At 43.5% G+C, this 20999-nt stretch overlaps 1 protein-coding gene across 2 annotated transcripts in view; it reads left to right on the forward strand.

The window, feature by feature from the left end:
• Positions 1-20999, forward strand: part of TTC37 (tetratricopeptide repeat domain 37) — a 539154-nt gene that overhangs the window by 110831 nt on the left and 407324 nt on the right. For both annotated transcript variants that reach the window (XM_029573103.1, XM_029573110.1), the window contains exon 11: positions 13666-13805. In XM_029573103.1, coding sequence (XP_029428963.1) covers positions 13666-13805 — 140 coding nt within the window. The remainder of the gene's footprint in view (positions 1-13665; positions 13806-20999) is intronic.

Genomic DNA, 20999 nt, shown 5'->3' on the forward strand with positions numbered 1-20999 from the left:
GATTACTGTAAATTTTGGAAGGAGCATTTTAAATTGAGGAAACGAAAACCCCACTCTCCTGAGGTGATATCTAAAGGTCCCTCCCCCAGTTGAGAATTCCTGAGGTGATTTCCGTGGTCCCTCAGATGTGTGCCTTGGTCCGGTAGCTGGTTCCCGGCATGGACTTAGCTGATTGTACAACTGAAAGGCAGAGGGTGCAGAGGCCGAGTGCGGCAGTGATGGCAGATGCCCTCTCCCCCCGCAGCTGGAGACTATCTCTGTACTCAGACGGTAAGTGCTGAGCTCGGATAAGTTTAAAAAAAAAAAAAAAAAAGACGCTTTATCTTCAGAGACAGGGGGAGTTTTTAGGATTTTCTCCAGTCTCCGTGCTTGACATGCTGTCCCAACGTTCGTTCCCACTCCTGTTTGGGGTTAGGGGAACTGGGCAGCCTGGCGGGTTGAGCGACCCAGTGGGCTAGGCTCTGCAGTTAGGCTTTTTGTCTACACACTGCTTGGTAAGCGGCGGTGGTGTTTTTCACATGCTTCTGTGCATGCTTTACTGCCCTCCCAATGAAGGTTTGCCAACCCACCTTTGGGAAGTGGAGATAGGAGGACGCCTATCTCTCTTTTATAAGAGGTGGATCGAGATCACATCGGATCAATGGGTCCTGGAAGTGATACGGAAACGATATGCGCTGGAATTTCGCAGCATTCCTCGGGACGTGTTCATGGTGTTTCCTGGACCTGCTGGCAATTTCTTGCAATGCGAAGGTTCCTCAATTCAGTCGCAGGAGAGGTCCGTGGTTCCTGGGCATCAATGCTCTCATACAGACCTGGCTGGAAAACGGGTTGCTGTATGCCTTTCCTCCGTAGCCCTTGATGGGTAGGATCATTTGCAGAATCAAAGACCACAGGGGGCTAGTACTCCTAGTGGCTCTGGATTGGCCCAGGTGTCTGTGGTATGTGGATCTGCGGAGACTCCAGGGAGAGAACACCTTCGTCTTCTGCCACACAGGGATCTTTTGCAGCAGGGATCAGTTCTTCAATAGGATCTGACTCGTTTGTGTCTTACATTTGGCCCTTGAGAAGACTCACCTGTTGAAGCGAGGATATTCTTCTGCAGTTATTGCTACCTTGCTCCATGCTTGGAAGTTCTCCACTTCTCTAGCATATGTGTGGGTTTGGACAGTGTTTGAGGCCTGTTGCGAGGAGCACAGTTTTCTTCCTCGTTCAGTTAAGATCCTGCTTATTCTGGATATTTTTTGTAGGATGGGTTGAATAAAGGATTGGCTCTTAATTCCTTGATGGTTCAGGTTGTGGCTCTTTCGTGTTTCATGGGCACGGTGAATGGTGTCTCCTTATCGTCCCATCCTGATGTGGCCCGTTTCTTGAAGGGGGTGAAGCACCTTCGGCCTTCCTTGAGGTTGCCGGCTCCTTTTTGGAGTCTTAATTTGGTGCTGGACGTTTTGGTAGGCTCTACGTTTTGACGGCTGCACAGCCTTGCCTTACAGTTATTGATGTTGCAGACAGTGTTCCTGGTTGCTATATGTTCTGCATTTCGCATTTCCGAGCTGCAGTCTTTGTTTTCCTGGGAGCCGTTCCTTCGGGTGACTCCAGGGGCATTACAGCTGCATACCGTTCCATCCTTGCCTAAGGTGGCTTTGGAGTTTCATTTGTGAATCAGTCCATTTCCCTGCCATCCCTGGATAAGGTCAGGGACATGGAGGAGTATCACCTCCTGCGTTCCTTGGATGTCATGAGACTTGTGTAGTATGTGGAGGTTTCTGAACCTTTCTGAAAGACGGATCACCTGTTTGTCCTTCATGGTGGACGGCAGCAAGGCGATCCAGCTTTGTGGGCTACAATAGCTCGCTGGATTAAGGTGGTGGTCACGGCCGCATATGTGGATGCTGAAAAGCCGTTGCCTACTCAGGTTAGGGCTCATTTCACTAGCGCTCAGGCGGTGTCATGGGCAGAGGTTAGATTGTTGTCTCCTGTCAATATCTGCCGAGCTGCAACGTGGTCCTCCTTACATACCTTTTCCAGGTTTTATCATCTGGATGTGCAGGCCCAGGAGGACCCAGCCTTCGCTCATGCAGTGTTGACTGGACTGCTGGCAGCCTTCCACACTGTTCAGGAGTACTTTGATATATCCCACTGGTTCTGCGTCCATCTGTCTATACGCTAGGAAATGAAAAAATTACTTCTCAGGACAAGCAGGATGCTAGTCCTCACATATGGGTGACGTCACTGACTGAGCCCTATTGCAGGAAAACTTTCTGTCAAAGTTTCTAGAAACTTCTGACTGGCCCTGTGAGGCCACGGAGCATGCCATGATATTCTCTGCCACAGGGGTCTCTCTCTAGTCTTCGTTTTTCCATGCTGCTGTAAGCATCGCGGATCAAGGAGCCTTGTGAGTTTTCCTCAGAAATATATCTGACTGAAAAGTCATCAAATTCTCAAAAACTTTTCTCCCATAAGGGATCTCTCTCAGTTTTACACAGGCCTGTGAGTAAACTCAGTGTCGTTTTTACTTTTAGTAAAAACTTTCTCATTTTCTTTTCCCATTTTTTCATCTACGGCTGTCGACAGAAAATGGCTTCCGGATTTAAAAAATGTCCGGTTTGTAATAGAACAATGTCCATAACAGATCCACACCTAGAATGTTTTATCTGTTTGGGAGATAAACACGATGTTTCATCCTGCCTTCAATGTGCAGAGATGACTCCTAAAGGAAGAAAACTTCGACAGGAGAAGATGGAATATCTCTTTCACTTTCAGCTCCTTCCTTCTCCTTCAACATCAACGAAGTCGTCCCCGGTGGGGGTTACAAAGCGAATTTTATTTATGTTCAATATATTTTTATTGAGTGACTTAGCCCACGTAATTTATTTATTTATTTATTTATTTGTGTTTTTCTATACCGGCATTCACGGAAGTTTGTATCATGTCGGTTTACATAAAACAAGGGGTGAGCAATACATTATAACGTACATAACTAAAACATAAGAGTATACATTACACATTATAACAAGTGCATAGAAAAATAAGTTACAATAAAACAGGGGTTGTTCTAACTGGGAGTAGAGTAAGAGGAAAGATAAAAGTTTAACAAGAAGTAAAACGTAGTATTGAAAGGTTGGAAGTGTCTGGTTCAGTTTAATATAAGCTGCTCAGTCTAGTTGCATTTGATGGAAGAGAATCATTAAGGGTCCGGAAATGCTTTCATGAACAGCCATGTTTTTAGTCTCTTCCTGAAAGTTGGAAGACATGGAAGATAAGTGCAAGCTTTAAGATAAATATAAAAGCACTATATCACATCACATTATGTATTGACTAGAAACTCAACACTCTCTTCATAATGCCGGTTATTGAACCAATGCCAGTACCATTACCGATGCCGGTGATTGCACCGAAGCCGGTAACAATACCGATGCCGACGATTCAGTCGATGCCATCACCTACAACGATTCCAGTTAAGGTGATGCCGGCACGACCACCGAAGATACAGACGCCATCGTCTATTCCGGCACCGTCACCATCGATGCCAGTCTCTCCCGGGGACCCGGGACATCTAGAACTGGCACTCTACCAACTTCTAATGAAGAGATTCGATGAGGTGGTAGGTGCTCTTCCTCCCAAGCCTGGGAAAGAACACCTGGAAGACTTACCCTTGGAAGATCCACAACCAGGTCCTTCAGGGATTCCTAGACCGCCTAGAACTTCCACAATTTCTCCACCTGAACAGGATCCATATGATACTTGGAGTGATGCACACTCAGATACTTCATCTGAAGTTTTCATGTCAGATCCTTCACCACCGGATCCAAGGAAAAAATCTCCATCCCATTCACCTTGGTCACAGAGCAGGACCTAAGGCAGCAAACATTGGAGGTTCTTCAATTTGTAGACACTCCAAAACAAGTGGTGACTATACCAGTCCATGATGTGCTTTTACAATTAAAACATCTGATTTGGGAACATCCATGCTCAGTACCAGCTGTTAACAAAAGAATGGACACTACATATTTGGTGCAGTCTGCTCTTGGCTACCAAAAATCACAGCTTCCTCACCAGTCAGTAGTGGTAGAATCTGCGCAGAAGAAGTCCAAGAGAATTAGACTTTCCGCTCCAGGGAATCTAAAAATCTGTGATCTTTTCCTGGGGGATTTGAGGAATGTGGTCTATCAAGGGGCCATGTTGATTTCCAGGATATCTTCATATCAATTATACATGACCCAGTACCAAAGAAATTTGTGGAAGCAAATGCAGGACTTTATTCCATCACTTCTATCACAGATTCAGGAAGCAGCCCAAATGATCATTCATAAAGGGCTAGAAGCAGGCAAACACGAGGTCCGTGCGGCCTATGATGGTTTCGAGACAGCTTCCAGAGTGGCTGCATCAGGTATAAGTGCCAGACGTTGGGCATGGCTTAAAGCCTTGGACCTCAGGCCTGAAGTCCAGGACAAGTTAGTAGATCTCCCATGTCTTGGTGATAATCTTTTCAGATCTAAAGTACAGGATGCAGTTGCTCAATTAAAAGAGCATACAGAGACCCTGAGACAGCTTTCATCAATCCCGCAGGATCCACCTACGCAGCCAATTCGTAGGCCTCAAAGGAAGGATTCTAGAAGACCTTTCTATAGACAGAGGCGGTATTACCCCCCTACATCTAGGAGCAGGTATTCTAGGCTGCAACAAAGGGCTCAGCCCAGATAGCGTAGACCAGGGGTCAGGAACCTTTTTGGCTGAGAGAGCCATAAACGCCACATATTTTAAAATGTAATTCCATGAGAGCCATACAATATGTTTAAAACTAAATACAAGTAAATGTGTGCATTTTATGTAAGATCACACTTTTAAAGTACAATAAGTCTCTGAAAATATTACACTAGGCCTTAAGACACCAACACATCTCCTATTAGGAAAACGGACCAAGTCAGGCTGCTATAGAGTCCTACACAGAAACTACACGCCAGCAGAAAACCTCACCTGAATCACGTGCTGTCCCTCACCTAACATAGAATAAAGAGACCAAAACGCATAAATTGACTAATTCACTTTTTTAAGCCACATTTTTTGTAGCAATCTACTATTCAATTACACATCTTGAAGGAATATGGTTTATATGAGTTATATTTTTAGATTTATTATTTCCTTTCTATCTCTGACTATTTTTGTTAAAAAATTAGTATATCTATTTTATGAGTAGGGATTATGGCAATATAATGTATTTTTATTCTTTCTATTTCTTATCTATACTTTTTTAAATTTGATGTTTTATTTTATTTTACTTTTTATTTTTGTTTTTTTTCTTTGGTTAATGGCTCTATATAATCGAAATCTGTAAACCGTCTTGATCAAACTAGTTTGAAAAGACGGTATAGAAATATTTTTAAATAAATAAATAAATAACAAGAAGCATGCAGAAAAAACTGAATTGGAAACTGCATCAAGCCAGAGTCTCTGTATGCAGTGTAACAAAGGAAAAAAGAAACATCACCCATCCTTATAAAACAAATCAAGAAATATAAAATCATCAGCAGTAAAACTGTACTAACAAAAAGAACATATTTTGAAACAGCTGATGAGTGGAATATCCAATAATTAAAAACTCATATAAAACATTTCCAGATACCAACAAAATATTTCAAAATAGCAGACACAAAGACCCAGTAATGAAAAATAAGGATACAAATTTTTTTTTGCTCTGCATACCTGGGAACGTTTGATATCAGGTGTCCTGAGATTGTTCTGAATTAGCAGGAGGTGGGGTGGTTTGCTTGGAACTTTCTCCTCTGTCACATACCAGCGCTCTCTCTCACACTGGCTCTCAATGACACACCTATACACACATGCTCTCAGTACTCACATATACCCATGTTTTTTCTCTCTCACTTATATAGGCTCTTAATTACGCATTTACACACATGCAGTCTTTTCACGCTTACACACACACACAGGCTTTCAATCACATAAATACATGCTGTCTTTTTCTCTCACACACAGACTCTCATTCACATGCTTACAAACATGTCCTCTCTTTCTCTCATTTACACACAGGCTCTCAATCACATACTCACATGCTCCCTTACCTAAATCAGCTCTCAATCACACACAGACACACATGGTCTCTCTCTCTCATTTAAACACAGGCTCTCAATCACATACATGCTCCATCACCTAAACCAGCTCTCAATCACACACACACACACATGATCTCTCTCTTACTTATACACACAGGCTCTTAATCATATATACACATGATTTCTCTCACACACAAAGGATCTCAATCATACACACATACTCTTTCACACAAACAGGTTTTCAATCACAAACTTACACATACAGGTTCCCAATGGTAAACTTACATTCATGCTCTCTCTCTCTCTCACAGGCAGGCTCTCAATCACAGACATACTCTCTTTCACATGTACAGGCTCTCATTCACATACATGCAATCTCTCACACACACACACACACACACACACACACACACACACACACACACACACACACACACACGGCCCGGAAGAGGAAGTGGAGAGTATCGGGTGCCTGCGCGGCAAGAAGAGGCCACGCTAGTGCGCTCGGCATCGGCCCGAAGAAAAGAAGACTGCAGCGCGGCTCGGAGGAAAATGAAGAGGTTGCGCTCTCATTCACTCTCTCCCCCCCACCCCGGGAACTCGCAGCAGCAGCAGCAGCCTCCTCCCAACGCTAACCTCTTCATTTTCAGCCCTCGCGGAGGCGGAGTCCCATCGGCCGCGGTTGAACCTCTTCATTTTCCTCCGAGCCGCGCTGCAGTCTTCTTTTCTTCGGGCCGATGCCAAGCGCACTAGCGTGGCCTCTTCTTGCCGCGCAGGCACCCGATACTCTCCACTTCCTCTTCCAGGCCACGGGGGGGGCGGGAAGAAGAGAGCACGCCGGTGCCGCTGACTCCAGCTGTCCTGCCGCGTTCCGCCCGGGCTGACAGCATTTTAAGCCCGGGCGGAGGAGGACCGGGGAGCAGCTGGGTCAGCGGGAAAGTGGTGGCGACTGTCTGCGAGCCAGATGCAGCCCTCAAAAGAGCCATATCTGGCTCGCGAGCCATGGGTTCCCGACCCCTGGCCTAGACCATCCAGGCCTCAACTTCCACCACAGACTAGTCCGGCTGCTGGCTTTTGAGGCCATTTCCAGGGAACACAGCCATCTCTCCAGTCCTCATCTAGAGCTTCCGGTAGGAGGTCAGGTATCCTCCTTTTACACCCATTGGGTGCAAATAACAACAGACCAATGGGTACTCGCAATAATATATCGAGGTTACCAACTCAATTTCCTCTCAATCCCAATAGATTCTCCTCTGAGATCTCTTTCTCTCTGCGAAAATCAGATAATCCAATTGAAAGTAGAATTATCCACCCTTCTGAAAGCCAGGGCTGTAGAGCCAGTGCCCCGGATTCAGCAGGGCAGAGGATTCTATTCCCGTTATTTCCTCATTCCAAAGAAAACCGGAGGCCTACACCCCATCCTAGACCTCAGAAATCTCAACAAATTTCTAAAGAAAGAAAAGTTCAGGATGGTCTCTCTAGGCACCATGCTTCCACTTCTTTAAACAGGAGATTGGCTTTGTTCTCTGGATCTTCAAGACGCTTATGCTTACATTCCAATATTCCCTCCTCATCGCAAGTATGTTCGCTTCATGGTGGGTCATCGACATTTCCAGTACAGAGTACTACCATTCAGACTTGCCTCTGCTCCCAGAGTATTCACAAATGTCTGGCAGTAATAGCTGCATACTTGCACAAAGAAAGTGTCCATGTCTTTCCCTATTTAGACGACTGGCTCATCAGAAGTCAATCTCAACAAGGAGCTCTGGCTTTCCTCAGTCGAACAATTACTATACTTCACTCCATGGGCTTTCTCATCAATTATCAAAAGTCCCATCTTACTCCATCTCACCTGCTTCAATTCATCAGAGCAGAATAGAACACCATCCTCTCAAAAGCTTTTCTACCCGAGGATCGAGCAAAAACACTTTCCCTGCTGGCAAACTCGATTCACTCAAAGAAACAAGCAACAGCTCATCAGTTTCTAACCTTACTAGGCCACATGGCCTCCACAGTTCATGTCACTCCTATGGCACGGCTCGCCATGAGAGTAACCCAATGGACATTAAGATCACAATGGATCCAAGCCATTCAACCACTGTATTCTCCAATTCTACTTTGGTGGGCAAACAAGGACAATTTGCGCAAGGGTCTACCCTTCCAACACCCAGTCCCACAGATAACTTTAACTACAGATGCATCCCCCTTGGGTTGGGGAGTTCACATACACAATCTCCAAACCCAGGGTACTTGGACAAAACTCGAAGCAACATTTCAAATCAATTTCCTGGAACTTCGAGCTACACGTTATGCACTGCATGCGTTCAAGGACTGCCTTTCACACAAAACTGTTCTCATCCAAACTGACAACACAGTAGCCATGTGGTACATCAACAAACAGGGCGGTACGGGCTCGTATCTCCTTTGTCAAGAAGCCGCACAGATTTGGGATTGGGCCCTGACACACTCCATGTTTCTCCGGGCCACTTATTTGGCAGGCATTCACAACGTAGTGGCAGATCGACTCAGTCGTCAGTTCCAACCACACGAGTGGTCCCTGGATCTCTTAATAGCGACCAGGATATTTCAACGTTGGGGACAACCAACAATAGACCTCTTTGCATCACATCTGAATCACAAAGTGGACAGATTCTGTTTTCTACACAAACAGAAAAACCAGCCAGCCAAGGACGCCTTTGCTCGCCCTTGGAATTCAGGCCTTCTATACGCATATCCTCCAATACCGCTCATAACCAAAACTCTAGTAAAGCTACAACAGGACAAGGGGTCCATGATACTCATAGCCCGTATTGGCCTCGACAAGTATGGTTTCCCACACTTCTAGACCTGTCAATCAGGGATCCCATTTGCCTGGGTGTAGCTCCCACTCTCATAACTCAAGATCAGGGTCGGTTGCGCCATCCCAACCTTCAATCCCTATCCCTGACAGCATGGATGTTGAAAGCTTGATTTTACAACCACTCAATCTTTCAACCAATGTATCTCAAGTGCTTATAGCTTCACGTAAACCTTCCACACGTAAGAACTATTCTTCAAAATGGAAAAGATTTACTTTATGGTGCAGACAAGAGCATAGATCCTTTCACCTGCCCCACAACTTCTCTACTAGACTACTTATGCCATCTTTCAGACTCTGGTCTCCAGACTTCATCTGTAAGAATCCATTTAAGTGCAATCTCAGCTTACCATAACAAGATGGGAGATGCACCATTATCCATACAACCTCTTGTCAGCAGGTTTATGAGAGGTTTAACTCAACTTAAACCACCAATTCGGCCACCAGTCACAGAATGGGACCTGAATCTGGTCTTAACGAGACTCATGAGTTCTCCCTTTGAACCCATGAATTCCTGTGAGCTTAAATTTCTCACATGAAAGACTATCTTCCACATAGCCATTACATTGGCTAGAAGGGTTAGTGAGTTACAAGCACTTGTCACGTATTCACCCTACACAAAATTCCTACGTGACAGAGTGGTTCTCCGTACACATCCAAAATTCCTACCCAAGGTAGTTACGGAATTCCACTTGAACCAATCCATAGTTTTACCCAGATTCTTTCCAAGGCCTCATTCACACCAAGGAGAACGGGCCTTACATACCTTAGACTGTAAGCGTGCGCTAGCATTTTATTTAGACCGCAGTCCACTGGAAATCCACTCAACTTTTTGTATCTTATGATCCAAACAAACCGGGTAAAGCAGTGGGTAAACATACTCTATCCAACTGGTTAGCAGATTGCATACAGTTTTGCTATGAAAAGCAGGCCTTCCTCTCCAAGGGCGAGTAAAGGCGCAATCAGTAAGAGCAATGTCAACCTCAATAGCACACTATCGGTCAGTGCCGGTACCTGACATATGTAAAGCTGCAACATGGAGTTCTGTTCACATCTTTGCAGCTCACTACTGTTTGGACAAAGGAGGACGACAAGATTCAGCCTATGGACAATCTGTCTTAAAGAACTTGTTCCCAGTATAATCCCAACTCCTTCTACATCCAATCTGCTGTGATCTTCGGTTGCCTCATTTTCAACAAAAATACATTCTGTTGCTTCACTACAAATGACTCTGCCTCTAGCTTGCTAATCACCCATATGTGAGGACTAGCATCCTCGCTTTGTTATCCTGGGATAAAGCAAAATTGCTTACCTTGTAATAGGTGTATTATCCCAGGACAGCAGGATGTAGTCCTCACGGAACCCACTCGCCACCCCGTGGAGTTGTGTCCGATACGTTTATTATTTTATTTTTGCTAACGCTTATTGCTACATATGAGACTAGAGAGAGACCCCTGTGGCAGAGAATATCATGGCATGCTGGGCATGCTCCGTGGCCTCACAGGGCCAGTCAAAAGTTTCTAGAAACTTTGACAGAAGGTTTTCCCGCAATAGGGCTCCGTCAGTGACGTCACCCATATTTGAGGACTACATCCTGCTGTCCTGGGATAACACCTATTACAAGGTAAGCAATTTTGCTTTACCTGATAATTTCGTTTTCCTTAGTGTAGACAGATGGCCTTAGCTTCCTGCTCATGGCTGCCAAATGATGGTGTCAATAGTCCTCCTGTGGGGCTATGGATCCCAAGTGTTCATCCAGTCCCTAGATTGGGTACCTATGTTCTTGCTTGAGTTCAGCGTTTGTTGTTGGTTGAGTACAGTTCTGGTTGACTGTTTTTAATCAAGTTTTTTGCTAGTCTGCCCACAGTTGCTTGTGAAGAGAATACTGGCGGGCTGGGATCACTGCAGGGTAATATGTATACTGTAGTGTGAGCTTGCTCGGTCTCCATCTGCTGGCAGAGGAGCATAACCTACTGATCTTGAATCCATCTGTCTACACTAAGGAAAATGAAACTATCTGGTAAGTAATTTCTCCAATAATCTACATCCACTTCAATTAGAATGGGTTTGTATAGATTTCTAAAGATGTTTAAAATTCCTATGGTGTCCTATTAATTCCTATATGGCTCCTGCTGTGACCATTTTACATTATTAATATTTAATATATTGTACTTTTCTTTCTTTTTGTAATAATTGTATTTCTTGATTTAGGTCCTTGATTTAGACTATAGTATTTTTATTCCATATCAGTTAATCACACTTTGGCAGTGTGCTTCATGTTAGAACCCTCTGTTACAATGAGTCAATAACTGGTTTTAAAATCCTATAATCGTTTTCAAAATGTATGACTCAGCTTTTGTGCTTGTAATATTTTAAACTTGTGTGGACTGTGCAGTAAGTTGCTCTGTGATGTTGGTATGTTGCATGTGCTATAAAAATTTCAAGCATTCTTAAGACATTGGGGTTCCAAGCTCTGATCCCTTATCGTGATGCAGGGTGCACATTGTTGGGAAAATGTTTTGGTAACACCTGGTTCTTCTCTGCAGTGTGTCTATGATGAAATGGGAACAAGCCTCCAATGCAGCATCCTTCTACACATTTCTTTCACTGAATGCAGTACAACCCATTGATGGTGGTGTACTGACCTTTATAAGCATGTACGCATCACTTTTATCTAGTAAATAGTAAATACAACCCCTTAGAATGAGAGGATAACACTGCACCATATTTAAAATCTAATCTTGAATATCTGTTATGCATGGTGCTAAATTTCCAAAAGGTATGCAGCTGTGCATCTAATGTTAGAAGCATAAAAGGTGTAAAGTATTTTTAAAGATCATGAGGCACCCAATCCTATTGTTAAAATTCAGTCCCTCCCCCCAACCAGAAGATCATCATAAAACACTAAAAGAAAAGTTAGGTATCTAACTCTTGGAAAAATAAATGTTAAGGAGCCTACTTATTAAATAGCACTAATGCACACTGTCACATATTGTTAGTCAATAGCCCAGTTGTGAGTAATGGAGCTTACTGACTAACATGCACTAGCACCATTTGATAAATAGGCCCCTAACTGTCTACATGAATGAACTAAGATTCAACCATCAATCAAAATACTGAAAACCATAGTTACCAAAACTAAAGACAAAAGTATTAGCATGAACTATGCTATTAAAGTCTGGATTATGCCAAAAGGTCAAAGAAAAAAATACCTGCAGCAAAGAAATTATGAACAGTAGCCACCTTGACAAGCATAAATGATCTTATAATTAAGGTACTAACAGGGAATTTCAAAACCAGTCAGCAGTGTAAGACAGGGGTGGCCAACTCTTTCCTCAAAGCCATAAACAGACCAGGTTTTCAGGATATCCACAATTAATATGCATGAGATAGATTTGCGTACACTGCCTCCATTGTATGCAAATCTATCTCATGCATGCATATTACAGATATCCTGAAAATCAGGCCTGTTTGTGACTCTCGAGGGCAGGCGTTGGCCACCCCTCTGGCGTATTATGATGGCAGTCAGAATGATCAAATACTTTGAAACAAACACAAAGGGTTTTGATAAAGACATTGATTTCTTATTTCATTACCAGATGTTGAACTAGATGTATTAGAGTTTTTTTCCTAGTACATCTGACCCAATTTCTATAATTGCAAACTCTTTACCTTTCAACTTTATTAGTCTATCAGTAGCAGGGCCAGCATATCTTCTCACTATCCTTTTTATTTTACTGCTCTTTACAGTTTTGCAAACACACTCTTTTAATCCAAACTACAATTTACTTGTTTATTCAGGCAGCAACATCCTTAGTTTATTTTGCACTGACCTAATGAAAGGGACAGAATTCTCAAAAGTGACTCCCAAATATATTAAGTTAGCTGGATAAAAAGGATCACTTACAAAACTTGTTTGCTGACCTTTATTTCTATTTGCCAGATAGAAATTGATGTCAGTTAATTTCTTTTCTTTGGAATTGACATGTAATTTGGCTAATCTAAGCATTTCAAGGTAAATATGCAATGACTTCATAAACTGAAAATTGTTTAATGTAGATATTTTAAGCTTTCATTCATGCAATGAATAAAACAAAGATATTGTGAGCCAGCCAGCTAGGCTCTTATTTATTGTAGAACATTATGCAGAAGGTCTCATTTTGCTTTAACTGTTTCTGTCTTCAGTTTTGGGGGAAATAAAATAACTTTTTCCTTGTAAAAAGTTATTTATTTAACCTGCATCTCCTAGATTTTTATGCCTTAATATTGTAAACCGCTCAATTTTATATCTGTATCTTCACATGTTCTTTGTTTCACTGTAAAACGCTTGTTGCTGACTTTTGTTTAATGTGAACCGATGAGATGTTCCCAACGTTCATCAGTATATAAAAACTTTTAAATAAATAAATAAAGTAAGAGAGGAGTTGGCTATAAAACTATAAAGGAGAGCTATTTCTCCCCTTCAAAGGGATTATCTGCTTGAAACGTTCCCCCAGGTTTATTTGCTGACTAGAGCAGATGCAGAACAGGGCTCCCGGTATTATGAAGCAATGTTTGAAAAATGATTATTTAATAGATATTATAAAGGCCATATCAGTCCTATCAAATCATAGCAGAAATGACTATATTTTGAAGCTGTAATGTTATGTAATTTACATTATAAAAAGTGAAAATAATTAGTGAATTTGAAAAGTAAAAATATGATTGGCATCAAATGTTTGCTTTTCATCACTTTTCCAGCTCTTCAAGTGATAGCACAACCAAATACAGTTGGTGACAGTCTCCAGCAGAGGAACTTTGCTCTTCACTTGAAAGCAGAGGCCTTGGTCAAGCTTGGTGGCAGCAACTATGCAGAAGAGGCCATTAATACTCTTGAACAGGTAGGCATTGATCTTTTTTTTTTTATTATTATTATTTTTTAGAAGAAACATTTTTCTTTAATTTTTAAAATTACTTTAGCTATCATCTCTTACAGTAACTTTAAAAGATATATATATTTCCTATTCTAGATGGTGGAAACAGACTGTTTTCCCAATGCAGAATTTGTTTAAAGTGATATAGCGGATATGTGACTTTGCAAACCCTTGGAAACTATTTACATTTTCATTTTTGAAAATCTAGCCCTTTTGTCTGTGGCTAGGAGAGAGCTTAATAAGCTGTTTGCTTTAGTTTTAAGTCTAGAATACTAGTTATTACATCTGTACTTCTGTTAATTGGTAAAGGATTATGTAGGTTTCTTTTTTTTTCCATTAGGCTCTACCCCATCATATATTTGTTCTGCCTTCTCTTACTTTCACCGTCCTTGTTTAATGCGAAGTATAGCCTTATCGCAGCTTAGTAAATCTAGGCCTATAATTGCTTTCTTTATAAAATTTCTTTGACAGTAACTTTGAAACAGCCACGTGGGTGCATGGCAACACACATGCCGGCTCATGCTAAAGGACGTAGCCATTTTATAACTTAAGCGTTTATATGTGTGCAGGGTATAAAATAGGCTGTATGCATAATTTTATACAGACACATGCATGAGCGCACAAATTCTGCCTTTACCACATAAGACAGGAAATTTTTATAAGGGATGCCCATCGACACTATAGGGAGTTTTCTAGGTTTGCCCAGTTAAGGGGGAGGACTTCCCAACCCCCCTTAGTTTAATAGTCTCCCTTTCCTTGACCTTTAAAACCCCACTGACTAGCCTAGATTTTTTTTATTTTATTACTTGCATGCTATCCATAGCAGTACTAAAGCTATGCGGCAGGGGATTCCAGCGTGCACTTATGCGCATAAATACTTGGGTGTACATTTTATATTAAAGTCCTGGAACGCCCATGTCCCACCCTTGCCCTGCCTAGACACACCCACGCCCCGTTCGTTTTGGGGCTTTCTCACTTATGTGCATATGGGAAGATATGCGCATACGCAGGTGGCTTTTAAAATCCACTCGGTGTGCACTGGCTGGACATACTCTCGCATCTCCCAGTTTTGGCACATGCCAGGCTTTTAAAATTTACCCCTTTAGTTTTATCAGTTTACTCGTATTGAAATTACTGTTGTGTTTATTTTTACTTTCTTGTTAGTTTTCCATATAAAAACCAAGAAATTGACAGCTGGAAAAACCACTAGGCCCATCTCTCGCTCTACCCTTATTTTTCCACAACCAAAGACCCTTTTTGTAGTTTCCCGTCGATAGCAGGGCTGAATCAGCCATGCTGTCTTGGGCTATCTGTCAGGCCTAGGAAGGCAGAGCTTTCCAAAGCTGTTACACAGAGTTCAACTCATTGTGGCTGCGCGTGAGTTTCTGCGCAGGAAAAGCAGATTCTCCTCAGTCTGTTTTTTCCGCGCAGGAGCGCACGCAGAGCTTCTCATCTCCTCAGTGTCAACTTATTTCAGTGATGGAAAGTTCAAAAAATAGATCACAGTCCCACAGGATGAAGGAAGGTAAAGTGCCCAGGCCATCAGGGTTCAAACCCTGTGCCTGTGGCAAAATCATGTCGCTAACGGATGGCCACTCTGCCTGCTACGTGAGTCTGGGCCCAGACCACGATCAGGCTATTTGTAAACATTGTGGCAAGATGTCGCCCAGGGCAAGGCGCCAAAGGGCAGACAAGATTGAAAATTTAAGATGAGCCCAATGCTCTTATGCCCCCCCCCCCCCCTCGGAATCGCACTCTTCGCCGGGACCGGAGAAACAGCTAAGGCCGATTCAAAAGAGGGCAGCCTCTCCTAGGCCCTTCCTCCTCTGGCGTGGGTGAGGGAGAAAAATGCCAGGAGCGGGCACACAAGCAGGGCCCTTTTGCCAGAAAAAGCATCTGCACCTTGATCGCAGCCTCCGCAAGCGTCTGATGCGGCACACGTCTCAAGATCCAGTGCCTCAGAGCGGACACACAAATCAAGGCCGGCACAACCTTCCGCATTGAAGCATCCTCCAACGCCGATGCGTCTGCCGGCGCTGACACAACTACTGGTGCCGACATCGCCGACGCCTTTATTGTCGCCAACGCACCCATTAGAAAAAGTGCAAAGCTCGAAATGTCGACAACAGTCGGGGCACCCCTCGACGCATCAGATCTCAAAAAAAGCCCATAAGCACAGGCTTAGCGCTCCAGACTTTCCAGGCTCGACGAAGGAGCGAAAACGAGGTCATTCACCACCCATTCGACCAATAGAACACAGGCCAACCAAACATACCCATAAAAGAAAACAGAATCCACCCACTTACTTCGGGTACTTCTACAACTGTGGACCACTCAACACATCCACGAGTGCAGCAGATTTCAACTTTACCGCACGACTCGTCTGGCCATCAATCTCCTCTGTCGCACATTGCTTCAGAAGACGACTGGGTACATGTTTCCTCCCACTCATCTTGTTCCTCGTCATCCTCATTACAAATTTTCTCAGATGTGTCATCAATTTCACACACACACAACACAAGGATTTGGGATTGCAAGAGCCCATCCATAAAAGGAAGAGGCTAGACGAAAGGTTCCCACCACAACCGATCACACCAACACCAGGGGATCCTCACAACTTACTTGCATTCCTTCCTCGATCGGAGCCACCTTCAACAATACCTCCTCAGATGCCAGAGCTAGCACAACAGGCGCTGATGCAGATTTCCACTGCTCTCTCTGGGCTTTTAGCTTCATTACAATCAGCATATCAACTTCCTCATCCTTACCCACTGGATCCGTTACAATCTCCTCAACGACCTAAGAGTACTTCTCCAGGATCACCGGTTCCTACCCTTCCGGCATCAGTTCAGCCGGAGCAACCAATTTCTCCCATAATACTTCAACAACCAATATCTATAACATCTTCTCCTACCTCCTCAACAGGATACCCGTCAGATCCTCCTGAGGAACCACAAGAATCTTACTCATCCCCAGAAGACCTTAACTACCCAAAATTCATGGATAAGGTGAGTTCAGCTCTAAAATTAGAAGTACAGAACGTACCTGACCCTCGCTCAGAAACCCTCTGTCTACTGAAAATATTTGACCTTCCCACTGAGCCTACTAGTCTACCATCTCACAAGGTACTAGATGCAGTCCTAGAGAAGTCTTGGGAAACCCCTTTCAGTATCACTTCTGTGTCTAGAAAAATAGACCTCAAATACAGGATGAAACAATCACAATTTTATTCATCCCCACAATTGCCACAGCAATCCATAGTGGTTGAGTCAGCTATGCAACATGCTAAGAAGACTTGAAGACTCTCTAATAATCCACCAGGCCGAGATCATAAATACTTGGACGACTTTGCCAAGAAATCTTTCCAGTCATCAATATTATGTGCACGTATTGGACACCACCAATTTTACATTGTCCAATACATATGACTGCTTACAACAAGTAAAAACTCTTCTGCCAACTTCAGATTTATCTTCGGGTTTCCCTCAACCAATATAAGACATGGAAGAAGGACTACGCCACCTCCTGAGAACAGTATACGGATCGTTTGAAACGTCTTCCCATAATTCCGCATCGGCAATAGCGGCACATAGAATTGCATGGCTGAGATCAAGTGCAATAGGGGCTGATGTCCACGATAAGCTTGCAAATCTTCCTTGTCGTGGAGACAATCTCCTTGGAAGCAGATTGCAGGAAACAGTCTCACAATTAAAAGAGCAATCAGTGGTGGTTCAATCACTAGTTAACCCTACATCATATTCCACGTTTCCCAGGCGTTTTTATCCACCACCTAGGAGACAACCATATCAAAGGAGGCAGTACAGACCGTATCCACCATATCGTCCACCCTCCTATCAACAGCCTCAGCGGTCTCAGCTTCCTCAGCAGCAGAATAGACGTGGAAGACCTAGGCTCAGGCAACAACATCTACAGCCAAGGCTCCATCCTCTTTTTAAATTTAGCGGGCCACCACCGTAAACTATAATAGCGGGCAGGATTACATCCTTTTTCCATGCTTGGAAGCAGATCACTACGGACCGCTGGGTATTGGACATAGTGCAACACGGCTATCTCCTTCATTTCACATCCCAACCACTCCTTCACTCTCTAGTTTATACCAAGAGGAGCATGGAAAACCAATCACACCTAGCACAGAAAATCACTCAACTACTCAAACAACGCACAATACAACCCATTCCCCATGCATCAAGGGACAAAGGTTTCTACTCCCCATATTTCCTCATTTCCAAGAAAACGGGGGATTTACGCCCTATCTTGGACTTACGCGAATTGAACAAGTACCTGGTGAAGGAAAAATTCAAAATGGTTTCCCTAAAATCCATCCTGCCTCTTCTTCAACCCAACGATTGGATGTGTTCACTAGACATAAAGGATGCCTATACGCACATTCCAATGCATCCGATGTCATGGTGTTACCTCTGTTTCCAATTCAATGGCAAACATTACCTATACAAAGTTCTTCCCTTCGGCCTAGCGGCTGCTCCCAGAGTATTCACAAAATGCATGGTAGTGGTGGTGGCCCACCTCAGGAAACAAGGAATTCAAATCTTTCCATACCTAGACGACTGGCTTTTGGTAGCATCAGACCCCATGATTGTTCAATCTCACGACTATCAGACTATACACTGTCTTCAAACATTGGGACTAGTGGTAAATTACAAAAAATCCAGTCTCAACCCATCACAAACTCTTCAGTTTATTGGGGCTCAGCTGGTAATGCATCAAAGCAGAGCTTTCCTTCCACAGGACAGGAAAACCAAGCTCAGAAAACTACTAAAGACCTTAAAGATTACAGTACGCCCGTCAGCACGCCAGATCCTTACAGTCCTAGGGCATATGGCAGCAGCCATATATACAGTCCATAATACTTGCCTCCATATACACAGGCTCTAGTGGGGATTAAAGAGACAATGGTCACAACACCGTCAACCACTATCACAGGTTATTTCGCTAACATGCGAGATGCTAGTGGACATAGATTGGTGGTTAAAAAGACGAACACTCACCAAAGGAGCCCTGTTCTGCACGCTACCTCACAATGTGGTTCTCACAACGGATGCTTTGCACAAAGGTTGGGGAGCCCATCTTGACCACCTTGAAACGCAAGGTCAGTAGTCTCTGTGAGAGAGCAAGTACCAGATAAACTTTTTGGAACTCAGAGCTATCAGGAATTCCCTCAGGACATTCCTTCCACAATTACAGGGCAGACATGTCATGATCCACATAGATAATCAAGTAGCCATGTTCTACATAAACAGGGAGAGTCAGGTTCATGGATCCTTTGCAAGGAAGCGATCCTCATACTGGAGTGGGCAGCTCTTCATTCAATTCACCTCCAAGCGACTTACCTACAAGGAATTGTCAACACACGAGTGGGCAGATTGAGTCGTATTTTTCACCCACACGAATGGTCACTGCACCAACAAGCTGCAAACAAGATTTTCCACCACTGGGGTTTGCCAGTCATAGACCTGTTCGCCACGAACCAGAACAAGAATTTAAGCATGTTTTGCTTACTGCGACACAGTCCTCACAGAATTGCACAGGATGCCTTTCTTATTCCTTGGAAGGGAGGGCTAATGTATGCCTTTCCGCTGATTCCTCTTCTCACTCTCACTATCCAGAAGTGCATACAGGACAAGGCAGACCTCATTGTGATAGCACCAGCATGGCCCAGGCAACCTTGGTATGCCTACCTACTCAAGTTGTCCATAGACGACCCAATTCAACTCTAGGATCGCAGCGATCTACTGTCACAGGATCAGGGCTCTCTATGCCTATTCATAGCAGAGATGGGTTTATCCCACACTGTACAAGACGTCATACGATCAGCCAGAAAGCCATCCACACGAAGTAATTAACAGTTCAAATGGAGAAGATACACTACATGGTGTACACAGCACCGCTTTGACTCACGACACTGCCCACTTGAAGAACTGTTATAATACCTATACACACTCTATGCAGCGGGCCTTGCAACAGCTTCCGTGAGAGTCCATTTGAGTGCTATTGTGGCCTTGCATGTCCTCCATAATGGTCAATCAATTTCCACACACCCAATAGTTTCTCGATTCATAACGGGCCTAGCCCACCTTCGACCCACAGTTACGAAACCAACAATTCCATGGGACTTGAACATCGTACTTGAACAGCTCATGTTATCTCCATTTGAACCTATGGACTCTTCCCACATAAAATACCTTACGTGGAAGGTAGTCTTCTTAATAGCAATTACATCTGCATGGAGAGTCAATGAAATTCAAGCATTATTTATTTATTTAAGAATTTTTTATATACCGGGGCACGTTAAAAACATCACCCCGGTTCACAATGCAACGTAACATAGCAACAGGCTTTACAATAATTTAGTTCACTACAGTCCATATCTTGTATTCTACCACCAGAAAGTGGTTCTTCGAATGCACCCATCTTTCCTTCCGAAAGTGGTTTCTGCTTTCCACCTCAACCAATCTATTGAGCTTCCAACATTTTTTCCAAGACCGCATAGAAATGATAGAGAAAGATTGCTACACATGTTGGATTGTAAAAGAGCTCTAGCTTATTACACAAGCAGAACAAAAATTGAGTCTAGACCCTCTCAACTTTTCCTCACATTTAACCCAAATGCTCCATCAGAGGGGTTTACAACTCTCTTCCACACCAAATGCCCATCAGCTTCGGGCAGTATCCACTTCAACTGCCATCTAAGTCATGTTCCGACAATCAACATATGTAAGGCGGCGACATGGTCCTCTCTACATACCTTTACAGCACTTTACTTCCTGGACCAGCAATCAACAGAAGAATGCCAAAGTGGGCAGGGCAGTACTCAATACTCTACAGAAATAAAATTTAACACCGGCTGTCCACAATCCAATGTCATGCTACTAATAGAAACAAAGAACAACACTTCCACAGTGTGACCATTCAGCTTGGGACTCCCAAGACAGCATGGCTGATTCAGCCCTGCTATCGACGGGAAAAAGCAAGTTTACGGTAAGCAAATGGTATTTCTGTAGATAGCAGGATGAATCAGCGATGCTGACCCGCCCACCTCCCTGGACAGCCAGGTAAAGGAACATTAAATTAATCTACTGCTATGTCACAGACTGAGGAGAATCTGCTTTTCCTGCGCGGGAA

Source organism: Rhinatrema bivittatum, chromosome 1 (genome assembly GCF_901001135.1).
Source record: "Rhinatrema bivittatum chromosome 1, aRhiBiv1.1, whole genome shotgun sequence".
Taxonomy (NCBI): Eukaryota; Metazoa; Chordata; class Amphibia; order Gymnophiona; family Rhinatrematidae; genus Rhinatrema; species Rhinatrema bivittatum.